The sequence below is a fragment of the Acinonyx jubatus genome, chromosome D4 (assembly GCF_027475565.1).
Source record: "Acinonyx jubatus isolate Ajub_Pintada_27869175 chromosome D4, VMU_Ajub_asm_v1.0, whole genome shotgun sequence".
NCBI lineage: Eukaryota > Metazoa > Chordata > Mammalia > Carnivora > Felidae > Acinonyx > Acinonyx jubatus.
Window position 1 is genome coordinate 18,143,832 of NC_069391.1, and position 13,775 is coordinate 18,157,606.

At 48.4% G+C, this 13,775-nt stretch overlaps 1 protein-coding gene across 1 annotated transcript in view; it reads right to left on the reverse strand.

Moving 5' to 3' along the window:
* PAPPA (pappalysin 1) overlaps nt 1-13,775 on the reverse strand; it is a 243,408-nt gene that overhangs the window by 19,892 nt on the left and 209,741 nt on the right. Inside the window, exons 19-20 of the mRNA XM_053204718.1 lie at nt 12,605-12,714; nt 3,996-4,067 (exon numbers count right to left, since the gene is read on the reverse strand). Coding sequence (XP_053060693.1) covers nt 3,996-4,067; nt 12,605-12,714 — 182 coding nt within the window. The remainder of the gene's footprint in view (nt 1-3,995; nt 4,068-12,604; nt 12,715-13,775) is intronic.

Here is a 13,775-nt window from a genome sequence, read left to right on the forward strand (position 1 = left end):
ATGGGGAGAACTGAGCTCCACAAAGAGTCACCCCCACCCCCGTGGCATCCCTGGCTTTTGCATCTCTGCCCCAAATTCACAGAGCCTTTGCGCCCCCAACTCATGATGCCAGATTCCATTTCCTCACTATCCTGTTAGGGTCTAAAAGCATCTTAGCAAGACAGAACCAAGAACAGGCAGGAGCTGTTCTCAGATGTATGTGTGCACAGGTGCATGGCTATGAAAACAAGTGTGGCTCTGCTGTGCACCTGCCGTAATGAACACATTATCACATTCATATTTGAGCTGAGAGGCACAAACAACAAAGGATAAGCCCTTGGCTCTTCTCTGTGCCTTAGGAGACCTCCCTATGGGCTCTGATCTTTAGGGTCTTTCTTATATCAAATACAGGAAGGAAGGAAACCTAATGCACCTTCCTTAGAATAAAAGGAACTGGTTTGGTAAAGGAGTCACTAGGAAAGAAGAAGAAAAAATAAATAAACGAAACTGGTTCTTTTAATTATTATTATTATTATTGTTATTATTATTATTATCATTTAGCCCCTGAAAAAATCTCCAGTCTCATCACTAGCTGTATGTCCTTTCCTGTAGCACATCCATGCATCTGTCCACCCATCTACGCATCCATCTTGTATTTAACCATATTTACTGAATGCTTACGATGTGTGATACACTATGCTAAAGAAAAAGACATAATAGTAAGTCAATATAGATCGAGCTCCTACTCCTCCAGACCTTACACTTCAGTGAGCAGGCAAGCTTTAATCAAATAATCAGACATCTAATTGGCAATTTCAACTCTGATAAGACCTATGGAGGAAAGGTACGTGATGTTGTTAAAGAGGACTGAACCTAATCAGGGAGCTCTGTGAAGGTGTCCCTAAGGAAATGACGTTTTGGCTGGGATCCGAAGACATGCAGGGGTTAATTAGATGAGCGTGGAGAAGGGAGACTTTCTAGAGACTTTCTAGAGACAGTAGTGAAAAACTTCACTACTTAGAGATTTTTTTTTTTTCCATCGCTGGTATTTCTCATGGCTACTACTATTACTAGTATGTTCAGGTGAGGAATTCAACCTTCAGGACCTAGTTCAAACCTCATCCCTCCAAAATGCCTTCTCTAATTCCCCCCGGATATTCTGTGTTTCTACAGCTTCTTGTACTTGTTTTGGATACAGCTCTTGGTACATCTTTAAGAATTCTCTCTTTAACTGTCTATCTCCTTTACTGCACTATGAGTTCCTGATGGATGGGAATGTGTGTCATTTATTTTTGCATCCTAGATTTTCTAGCAAAACGTGTGGCAATTTGAGCAAAACTGTATCAAATATACATTCCTTACATGTTTACTGAGTAAAACCTCAGGAACGGATACATGGATGGACAAAGGGCAAGGAGATACCACAGATGAGTCAGGAAGAGCATAGTTACTATTTTCACTTGACTAAGATCATGGTGTTCTCAGAATGCAGAGTAGTGCTAGGCACATAACAGGCATCAGTGAAGCTCTGACGCATGAGTGAGTGAATGACCACTTTGGATACGGTGGGGACAGGGGGGTGGGTAGAGGGCTCAGGAGTCTCAAAACCCTTTCTCAGTCTTGGCTACTCTAGACACTCCAGGTTGATGGCTCCTTCCTGGGCCCAGCATTTGTATCTCTTCCAGGCATTGTTTTCAGCCCCAGGTAAGAGGCAAACTATTAGCTCTAAGCTGAAGAGTAAAGGAGAGGAGGAGCACCTACAAGGGCAAAGGCGATAAGCATCATTGGCAGTGCTCGGAGCCTGACAGGTGAGGGTCTCCTAGGCCCCAGTGCTGAGTCAAAGGAGGGATCGAATTCTGCTGTCACACTGGCTGCCCAGACTGCCAACTCAGCAGAACAAGCGCCCAGGTAATCTAAGCTTCCTTTTCGCAAAGCACTGGACTGATCCAGAGAGATGGAAGGAAGCAACAGCCACGGGGCCTGGGACTTGGCCTTGATTTGCCATTCCTGGCTGAATCTTGGAAGAATGGAGGTTCTTAAAGACTACAGTGTCAAGTGCCCTGAGAAGATGCTATAGGGAGCTCCTAACCAATACACAGAAACAAAAGTGTGACCCAGGGACTGTCCTGTGACACTTGCAGTTCCGAGGTGTTTCATGGGTGGGAGGTGGCCTAGTGGAGGAGAAAAAGCACTGGGCTGGAGTCAGGAGACCCAGGTTCATGCTTTGGTTCTGTGGCTTTTATGCTGTGCAACTTTGGGCAGTCCATCCCCTCTCTGACCCTCATTTTCCACTCCATATAAGCATTGAGTAGATCAGACTAAATTAGATCATACTAAGAACCCTTCCAATTTTGGCATTCCATCAAATTTTAGATTTGGCTACTATCTAGGTCCCAGTTTCCTCATCTTTAAAATAAAAAGTCAGGGGTGCCTGGGTGGCTCAGTCGGTTGAGCGCCCGACTTCCGCTCAGGTCATGATCTCACGGTTTGTGAGTTCGAGCCCCGCATCCGGCTCTGCGCTGACAGCTCAGAGCCTGGAGCCTGCTTCTGCTTCTGTGTCTCCCTCTCTCTCTGCCCCTAACCCACTCGCATTCTGTCTCTGTCTCTCTCAAAAAAATAAATAAACATTAAAAAAAAATTTTTAAAAAATGAATAAAATAAAATAAAAAGTCAGGTTTAGATCATCTAGAAGAGCATTTCTGGCTCTGACATTCTAAGAATTTCATCAAATACAAAGTTTTCTATGGGGCACCTGGATGACTCAGTCACTTAAGTGTCCAACTCTTGATTTCAGCTCAGGTCATGATCTCAAGGTTTGTGGTTCCCGAGTTCCAGTCCTGGGTTGGGCTCCACACTGGGCGTGGAGACTGCTTGGGATTCTCTCTCCCCATTTCTCTCTGCCCTTCCCATTCTCTCTCTCAAAATAAATATATAAATTAAAAAAAAAACCCACAAAGTTTTCTAAAGCACAATATAGTCCTTTTCACCTGCATTTTCCTGACTGGGCTCTGGGGGCACCGCAGATAAGTGTTCATCCACCTGGATGGAATTTGGGGCCTCCTTTTCACTGTCAGCTGAGAAGAACCACAAAGGACTTGGGGTCCACAGAAATATCTCTTAGTTCCATAGACAGTGCCCCCTTGAGAATACACATGATAGGGGCGCCTGGGTGGCTCAGTCGGTTAAGCGGCCGACTTCGGCTCAGGTCATGATCTCACAGTCCGTGAGTTCGAGCCCCACGTCAGGCTCTGTGCTGACAGCTCAGAGCCTGGAGCCTGTTTCAGATTCTGTGTCTCCCTCTCTCTGACCCTCCCCTGTTCATGCTCTGTCTCTCCCTGTCTCAAAAATAAATAAAACGTTAAAAAAAATTTTTTTTTAAATTAAAAAAAAAGAACACACATGACATCCTAAGTACCCTGTCCCTCCCTAGGTTTGTCACTGAGACAGAGACAGATCATCATTTCAAACTCCAGGGAACAGTTCAACTGCGAAGTCAGAGAGGATTTTCCACTTTCAGCCTATGGTCGGGTCTAAGATGTCCATATTAATTCTGGGGTCGAAGAATAAGTGAATGACAAACATGTAGCAAAAGGAAGTGATCTTTAAGTAATGGTCAGCAGTAAAGTAGGAATTAGAAAGAAAAAAAAATGCTTCCTGTGGTTCTGTAAAGGTTAAATGTGATAATCTGGGTAATGTGCCTGGCATATTAAAGATGCAAAATCAATATGGCCTCCCTCCCTTTTACAGATGCAGTATTATGTTGAATACAGGCTTAGGAAGCAGAAAAACCTGGCTTGGAATCGCAATTCTGTTATGCATTAAATGTATTTTTGAGTATGTTTGTTGAACTGTGCCTCAGTTCCACCATCTGTAAAATCGGATTGCTCATCTCTGTCCAAGAAGTCTATTAAAAAGGATAGTTACAGCACTTAGTAGGTACAGCAAATGACAGCCATGATTAATATACAATAATAATGATGATGATAACAACAGCAGGATCATTTTTAGGGACTCACCTCACAGCCTTTGACACAATGAATCAGAGCAGGGTGAGGATACCACTTGAGACCAGCCGTGCAGACAACTCTCTGCAGAGAGAGGGAGAGAGCGGTCAGATGGGTTTGAGGCTGGAAGGAAGTCATCTCTTCAGTGATCTCACATTCAACCACCCCACGTCTTCTTGGATCTTCCGAGCCCTGATTCCACCTTGGCATTTACATGAATAATTTGCCCAGGTACTTGTAAATAACAGGAATCATAAGATCACAATAATATGTGTTTGCTGTAGGTGTCATGATTCTGTATTTTCCCGGCAGGAATAGGGGCTGGAGAGAAACAGAATTGGGAGGATGAAGACGCGATTAGAAAGGCCCTTCAGGAAATTCTTGGCTGGTGGAGGGAGGGTGGAGGGAGGAAGCGGATGAGGCAGAGTGGATATCCGGCCCTAGCAGGAAGATGGGAGAGCAGTGTGGAGCAGGGTTTCCCAAAGCATGTGCTGAGGACCATCTTCATCAGGGGCACTGTGGGAGCACATTAAGGAGGCAGATTTTTCAGAGCTGCTTTGGATCTAATGAATCCCAACCTCCAGGGCCAGGGCCTGGGACTCCACATTTTAAAAACAAGCCTGCCAGATGGTTCTGATATATACTACAGTTTGAGAGCAGTGGGCTGGTTCAGAACCCTTGGAGACACAGAGAACCCTCCCTGCCTCCACCTGCCGCCATGCCATATGGGCCCGCTCACAATCCCCTGACATTGTCCGTACTCCCACACCCCTGTGACTTTGTTCTGGCTGTTCTCCTTCACTGAAATGCCCTTCCCCATCTTGCCTCCTGGGGAATCTTCAGTTATCTTTTAAACTGCTGCTCAGGACTTACTTCCTCTGTGGTGCCTTCCCCAACCCCCTCAGAGCTTATAGGTATGCATATATGCATTTATTTATAGCCTCCTTTAATAATAATTATTATTACTACGACAATGACAACTAAAATATATTGAGTACATTCGTACTAATTACTTTATGCATTATCTTATTTATTACTCATCATGAGGTGAGGTGGGCATCAATCTCGGGTCATAAGGAGAATAAATTCCCCTGGCTGCATAACTGTTTAGTGAAGAAACTGGGATTTGGAAGCAAGCACTTGTTTTGGAAATTATTTAAGGCAGCTCGTAACATAAAACCCAATAGGAGGATAATTCTTAAAGGAGGTGGAAAAAGGAAAGCTAAAACTAGAAAGGTAAATAACATTAGGAATGGGGCTAACATAATGATCCCAGAAGCTCCTTTCTCTATTCTGCCATAGATGCCTTACATTTCACGCCAAAATTACAATGATTTCTGTAAAAAATGAAATAAAAATAACCTGGAGGCAATGCTCAGATTTGCAACGAGAGGTAATTGTGTGAGGGACCAGCCATGGAAGTCTATATGATAAGGGCTCGCTCTCCTGGATGGTTGCCAGTTGATTAATTTCAGTTAAGAAATGAACAGTCAAATGGGCCAGAATACAGAAAACCATGTGACTAACCCATTTTTCTCCATGAAGACAGACCTTTGTGGGAACCCAACTGGAATTAGGTTTCTTGGTGAGCTTGGAACAAAGGGAATCACATGACTCCAAGATCTGGCTAAGACTGGGTTGGTGCCTTTCTTCTCTGCCACACATCATCTCTGGTTCACCCTTGGATCGTGCAACATGGCGTCTGGCACATGGAGGATGCCCACGAAATATTTTTGCTATAAATGAATGGCCACATCTCAAAATCGAGATGATTTTATCAATAGGCTGTATTTTCTTTACTTGGCTTCCTCTCTTCTAGAGTATCAGAAGAGCCCTTACAAAGCCTACCACAGTGTTTAGTTTACAGGACCAGTTTAGTGTAGGTGGAATTAAATTAAGGTCTTGGACAAACAATGTAACTTGAGGATGTGACCATCAATCATGCAAGGTGAAGTCTACTACGTAGTCCCCTACTGCCCCTACTGTCCCTGTCTACCTTCTCCCATTACACCTATAAAACGTGATATATGGGAAGGACATTGGGCTTTGAGGTAAGTCAGATGTGGATGCAATTCAACTTGAATTTGCTTTAATTTCCACTCTGAGGCTTGGTTCTCCTGCCTGTGAAATGGGTCCTAAAAACCATGTCATTGGCTTGTTGTGATGATGCACTGAGATAAGTGGTACAGGAATGGTTAACCGAGGACCTGGGCTTAGACATCTCTGTCTCTCCCAAGGACCAGGCCTGGAGCACAGCAAACACGTTGGCCAAATGAAGGAATGTGAGTGGGTCCAGGGTTCCTTTCTTCTAGCTTCCAGCTACTTTGGTGCCCTGTGCTTCCTGGCCCCAGGGCCAGAAGTGGGGAGAGTCACCTGCTTTCATTCTCTGGGACACTTTATCCAGGTTTTCATTTCTGGGTCTGAGGGTCTGTCCCCAGCCAAAAAACAGGGATGCTTGGAGGGGCACTCGGTAACGGCTCAAGTCATAGAAAACAGCGGGGTTAGGATCCACGAGGGATTTGATGCCCATCCCTCCCCCTGTTTATCTGAGAGCTAATTTAATCCATCTGTAGGAGTGTCGTGGTGTGGTTGTACAAGTTTCTGTCAGTTGAGGTTTACCTGACGTGAGTTCAGAGAAAGGACTTTTATACTATCCGCAGGAGCCTATTTATCTTTCCAAGGCTTTTGGATTTTCCACTATTCCTTTGGGCTGCACGCCCTACCTGTCTCACCACAGGACCTCTCTGTATGTGAGGAGAACTGGAAAGTGGGTAAGGGGCAGGAGCTGAAGGGAAGGCTAGGCTATTTACACCACAAAGTGGGAGATCCCAGATGGGGCCCCGCAAACGTCAGCCTTGTTCCTCTGGATGCCAGTGAGAGGCAGGCCAGGTTTCAGACCAGGTTTTGTAAGATGGCTTTCGTTTCCTACCTGGGCAACGGTGGGTGTGCCTAGGAAGAATAGAGCGCCCTGTCTTCCTGGCTGTAGTGACCGTCAGCATCAACACCCAGGCCACCAGTGCTACCACCACTGCCATCATTAGCACCCACCGGCACTACTGTCGTCACCTCATCATCAGCAAAGCACAGGCACCTACCCTGCCATCATTATCCTCGTCCTCATCAACACACTCCCTGTGCTTGAGGCTTCATCTACTTAATTCTCACCATAACTATGAGCGTGCTACTATTCTTGAGTCTGGTTTACACAGGAGGAAACAGAGCACAGAGGAGTTAAACAACTTGCTCCCAACCATACACAGAGGCAATGACAGTCAGGAATTAAGCCCACGGCTCTCTGATTTCCAGGTCTATACTTGGAACCCTACAGTGTCCTAGCCCCCAAAACTGTGAGTATAAAATAGTTGACTCTTTCGACCAACGGAAAGACCAAGGTTCAGAAAGGTGGAGAGGCTATGAGACAAAGAGAGGTGGGGGAGGACTGTCTCAAAGATGAGTCCCAGAGAAGATGGGTCCCAGGCAGCGCTGAAGACCTGTGAGAAAGCATCTTAAGAGAGCCTCCCCATCCTAAGGCTCAGATCAGATACCCCTCCTAATACCTTCTAGGATGAGCCCTCTTTTCTCCTTAATTCTGTCCTTGATTTACAAGCCTTACTGTGAGTGAATTCTACCATGCCTTTTGTTAGCAGTTCTGGAGCTTCTGGCTTTCTTTAAAAGTTGAGGCATTTTCCACCCCTGTATGCCTGGTGTTTGAGGACTGCCTGCCATTTAGAAGGGCACAGTCAATGTTTTTGAATGAGTGAATGAACCAATGAGCAAGTGAATGGATGCATGGGAGTGTCCATGAGTGAATGAGAAATCACTGGATCCCTGACACATCTCTCCGTCCATGGGCTTCACCTCCAGGGCACACAATATCTCCATCCATATATCAGATAGACTGGACTTCATGTCCACTCAGAACCATTCTATCTCTGCCTTGTGGACTCTTGACAGGGTTTCCCACAGTGCTGCCTTCTCTTCCAAGGACAGAATTCTGCATCCTTTGTCTGCAAGTGTTGAATTATGATTTCTAATGTGGAAGGTGGTTGCCTTGCATGATGAAATGCAGGAGAATTAGCGCTGGGTTCAAATTCTGACTGAACCACATTAGTTATGTGAATTGGGCAGTGACAAGCCCTCAGAACCTCAGCTTCCTCATGGGTAAAATGGTGACCCTACTGATCTCACTGGGGTATGGTGGAGACAAAATGAGGTGGCATTTATTGACCTGCCTAACAAACCATGCCTATATAAATGATGCCTTCAATAAACGATGACTTCCTTTCTTTCCCTTAAGTTCCTCCATCCTTTTCTTCTTCTCCTCCCTTTCCTCCCTCCTTCCATCCTTTTTTTTTTTTTCCAGGAGCCATTATAAAATCCAAGGTCTCAAGTACCTAGAGGAATTACAAGCCTCTGAGGTTGTGAACTACATTTGCTGTAACCCAGTCAAGGTGCAGGGCAGATTAGAGGTGCTCCTTTGGGGCTGGTGACACCCAGAATTCCAGATGCCCAGGGCTGGGAGTCTATCTCATCCAAAGGTTGCAAGCCAACGGCTTCCAGGCTACACAACCCACAGAAATGTTCGGTTTGGCACACAAAGTGCTTAACAGAAGTCAAAATTATTTGCCAGTATTTTTTAAAAAATTAAGAGATTTTACATTTTAAAGACTCCAGATTTCTTATTTTTTCTCAAGAAAAAGTGGAAACTCTAGCCGTATTAGGCATACATTTCCACAGTGCCACACTTGGCTAGAGAGCCCCCTTGGGAAGCAGGATGTTTTCCAGAGTTCACCACTGTCTCTACCATTCCCTGCAGTCTCTCCAGCACCGGAGCCAAGAGACATTTCCATCTGTCATTGAGTTTGTATCATCTCATTTATTAGAGGAGAGGAAGATTTCTCCCTATCTTCCATATCCCTGTCGCTTCCAAAAGTGGGGGGTGGGGGTGGGGGAGTGGGGGCTTTCAAGGAAAGAACTTTAAAAAAAAATGAAGGGACACAGTGTTCTTGTTTTTGAAAGTAAAACTAAACATTTTAGTACACCTGAAACTAATATAATTTTATATGTCAATTATACCTCAATAAAAAGGAATAAGAAACCCCCAGTAGAAGTTATCTCATTGGTGCAGCCATTGCCTGGCATGGGGAGGGGATGATCTTTGGGGAGTCACAGACCCTGACCTGGGTAGTGGTTTCAGGAGTGGCCGCAAACATACAAATTTCTCAAATCTCTTGCTAAGGGTCAGCATATATGTTCAATCTCAGTAAGAAAAACTTCCAGCTGTATTTAAAAATTCTTATTTCTTAAGTTGGATAGTATGTACATGGGTGTTTGATATATTTTCTTTAAGTCTGTCTGTCTGAAATACGTAGAGTAAAACATTGCTACTACTATGAATAATATGACTAGGTATTTAATATACAGAACGATAGGCCTGGCCTGCTTCACCCATTTATCCTGCCTGCCTGGTTCCTGTGGGTGTTTGAGTTTGTGACTCTTGATCCAGGACTATGTCTCATTCCACAGTTGGGGAAACTGCAGCGTATAGAAATGATAGGATTTGTCCAAGGACACACAGCAAGAAGATGCCTGGGTTTGCACTAGAACCTTGGTCACCTGACCCTGCAACCGTTAAGTATTTAGCGAAACCCACTGTGTACTCAGCACTAAGGGCAGTACCGTTGTAAGCAAGGTGACCGTGGGCCTGCCCTTTGCAAAGGCCACTGTTCTGGTGCATTAGTCACATGCCCTCAGTGTTGAGATTCTACTCATCTAAGTGGGTACTGTTCTTGTCATACAGGCCAATACGTGTAAAGTACTTAAAATAGATCCTGTCATGTGGGCTCATGAGAGGCGGTAATGCCCGTCCCTTCCCAACATTGTGTGCGATGAGGGCAACTTGGAGAACCTGACGTCTGCCATGGGGGGAAGTCTTTACACCACTGTCATTAGCAAATGCTACAAGTCAGAGTTCTATACGGTTATTTTAGGGGGCGGAGGTGGAGGCAGTGGCGGACAGCCAGTTGTTAACTATTTACCAGCACAGTCCCTGGCAAGCCATCGGTCAACGTTTTGCCTTTATTATCATTGTTATGCATTGAACAGAGACGGCACGGGTAGCTGGAGAAAACTGCATTAGACTGGCCGGGATGTCTCTTCAATTTCTCTTAGGCAAGTGGCTTCCATCCCTGAGATGCCATTCACTCTCCGGGAAAAATGGAGACACTAAGACCTACCTTACGGACTGTGTCAGGGGACGGGTGTAAGTAAAGGCTGACCCAGTGCCCGATTCACAGGAGGCGTCCATTAAACATCAGTCGTGGCCTCGCACGTCCTCACCCGGGGACAAAGGTGACAGGAGTTGGAAAAGAGCCTGGCCCCCACCCATCTACCTTGTGCTGGCCCTGGGAGGCAGGCCTCAGAAAGCAGAGCTACCCAGGGCCTGCTCTGTTTCCACGTCGCTCTCGTCACACAAGGGGCAAGGGCGCAGCAGAGGCCAGCTTTTCTGCCGTATTCCTGGAAATCATCAATCTCTGCCCTTCACCCTCCTCCCTTTTTCTACCACATTTTTTTTTCCTCCTGGATAATGAGGCCTCCGGAGACCGGTGGAGGTCTGAACCTCGTTATGGCTCTCTCCGTAGGCCAGCATCAATAAAGGCCGGCAGACCAGGGAACTGGGTGGGGGTTGGGCCAGGCAGGCAGGCAGCGGGTGGGCAACTGGGGAAGGCGGGGACTTGCAGGCTTTCAAATCCCTGGATTTATTTCACAGTGAATTATAACTGAACTCTTTAGTGCCCAGGCTCACAGAGGGAAGGGTGGGAATTCACCCAGGGGGCAGAGCAAAGGCCTGAGTGGGAGCCGGGCCAGGGGAAACTGGTCTGAATCCCAGACAGAGAAGACCTCCGGTAGTGGGGCATGAGGGAGGTCTCCTGTGTCTGCTCTGTGGAGGAGTGTGATTCCCCTGCCTTTGGGTATGTGGAATCAGGGCAGGGCAGAGGGAGGGGAGGCATGGCATGGCACGATCCCAGCTCTCATCCTTCGTGACCCTGGCCTCATCCCCTCCCTCTCTGCTGCTCAGTTTCTCCATCTGTACAATCAGGGGCCTGTGCTGGATCTCCAGCCTCCTTGAGATTCTGACCTGGCGGTTCTGTGCGCGCCCCTGGGTGTGTAATAGCACACCAGAATCCACTGGGCATTCGGTGAGAATCTACACGGGGACTCTGGGTTCGTGATGGGGAAAGGCACGCTCAGGGCAGAAAACAGATGAGGAGCTTGAGGTTAGGGAGACAGAGCTGTCTCGGGTATGCATGGGAGAGTCAGGGGCAGATAGAGGGGCAAGAGCACGGGTGGGCGGGAGGTGGAACAAGGCGAGAGAGGTCTTGGGAGAGGCGAGAGAGAAACAGAGCGGAGACAGGGGCAGGGGGAAGGGACTACAGTTGGAGGTGGGGCAGAGGGCCTTAGGTGAAAAAGAGGAAGGAGAAGAACGCTGGGGTGCATGGGGGAGCAGGGCAGGCCGGCCCAGTCCAGTGCCAGCTCCACGGGCGGAGTGCTGAGTAAGCCCTCGCAATCACGCCCTCAGCTCATTTGAGAAACCGTACACCCGGTATCGGGTTCTGCCTAGCTATCCGGAGCGAGATCTGCAGCAGGACAGCAAGGCGTCCCCGCTCCGCAGGCAGAAAGCCTGGCCGGGAGGGACATAGCCGAACATTGTCCTGCACGCCCTGCCTCCCTCCTTCACCTTCTCCAGGGTGAGCCAGTGCCGAGAACCAGTGCTACATGAGGCCCAGGATCCCCGCTGCCCTGGAGGGCAAGAGTGGGGTCCCTCAAAGCCTCTAGGGCCTCGGATAGATCAGGCGACAAGGGGAGTGGCCAGCCCCAAAGCGGGCCTGGGCAATGGCAGTGGGTGCCAGGAGGAGGCGCCTACGTGGCCTTCTGGCCAGGACCATGCCAGCTTGGCACTGTGGGAAGAGCACCGCACTTGGACTCAGGCTTAGGTTCGAGCCCTCGCACTCCTGAGAGCTCAGTGTCCAAAAGTAGGCGGCGGAGGCGATGCCATGCCCCCTGCTCCATCCAGCGATTCTGAGGTTTCAGTGCAGTCTTGTGTGCGGGGTGCTGGGCACGCGAACACAGTGGGTGCTTCATAAACGGTGGGTGTTACTAATTCCCATATTGCAGATTAACTGCTTTCCACCAAAGGAGGTAAGCGTGAAGAAGGATCCCAGAAGTCTAGGCCATGGAATGTTGAAAGGCCTTCTAAGGGCTCGTCTAGAGAAGCCAGACTGCACCATCCTTACCAGTACAGACTTCCCAATCAGACATACATGGGTTTGTGAGCTGACTCTGCTTTCTGTGTGGTTCTTGGTGCCTCAGTTTCCTCATCTCTAAACTGGAGACATCAATCCTCTTATTCCTAGGCTGTCATCAGGATTCAGTGGAGCAGGAAGTAAAAGGTCCTTCGGAGGGACCTGGAGAACGGACTGAACGGTTCCCACCCCACACGACAGGTGCGACAAGTCAATGATTCAACATATATACAAGGACTGATGCGGGCTGGGGGCATAGCGAGTGTCCAACAGGGTCACTGCCCTCCCCTCGCCACGGGGGGCGGCTCTGTCACTCACCTCCACCCGGGTGGGGTTCAGCCAGTGGGGGATGTCACGTACAGTCACGTTCACTGGCAGAATGATGGACTCGCTGTTGTGGTCCAGGCACGAGGCGACACACTCCGACCCTGAGGGGAAGCACAGTGTGAGGCCACAGCTCAGCCCCCAGTCCCCTGATGTCCACGGGCTGCTCTCATACAGGGCAGGCCCTGTCACTCTGGACTGGGCCACCCTGGCCTTGAGGGTCAGAGAAAGAAGGGAACTTCCAGCAGGGCAGCCTCTGGTCTCCCTGACTCTGCTCTCTTGTCTCCAATCTAGCCTGCACCCTCCCACCACCATGTTTGTTGGCCCTGAGCCCAGTTGGGTCATGCCTTTCCTCGTTGGAAAACTTTACAAGATTCCCCACAAGCAGGACAAAGTGCGATCCCCTTTGTCCAGCGTTCATGGGCTCCCATGGTCCGGTCAATCTCATCTGCCATTAACCATCTTCACGCTTTGGGTGGGCCAGCCAGACTGCACTAGGTTTTCCATCTGAGTCCTGCAACAACCCCTCACCTCTATACCTCAGCTCCCATTCACCCCTTCTCCTGAATCACTCCCATCTGCCTACTCAAGGTCAAATCCCATCAGTTCTTCATGGCTCAGTTCAAATCCTCTGAGCAGCCTGCCCTGATTTTTGCACCTGAGTGAGAGCAGTGTGCTCTCATCATTGCTGAGCAATGATGAGTCTCTCAGTGCTGGCCTTACCCCCTCCCTGTGCCTACCTTTCCGCAGTTACAGTGATGCCCTGGACGGGCAGGGATGAGGGTGACTCATCCGTGAGCCTAGCCCAGTGCCTGGTAAGCCATCAGCCCAGCACACGGTGAGCCCATGAATGCAGCACAGCCTCTTAACCCCTTGCTTTCTGCTCGCACCAGGCTTGCACACATGCCTCCCGAGCCGTGCCTTCAAGACCCTTCACACTCTTCTTCAACTAATGCACTACTTATGGCCCTTTGGACCTCAACCCAAGTGCCACCTGCTCCGAGAGGCCCTCCCTGCTTTCCTGACAGGCCAGACCCTCTGACAGGCACTATGCCAGCATTTGTCATGGCTTGGTGACTGTTGTATCAACGGCTTTCTCCCCTGATGGACTGTAAACTCCTGAGCCCTCTCTGTGCTCCACATTCCGTGCCCAGAGCCTGGCACT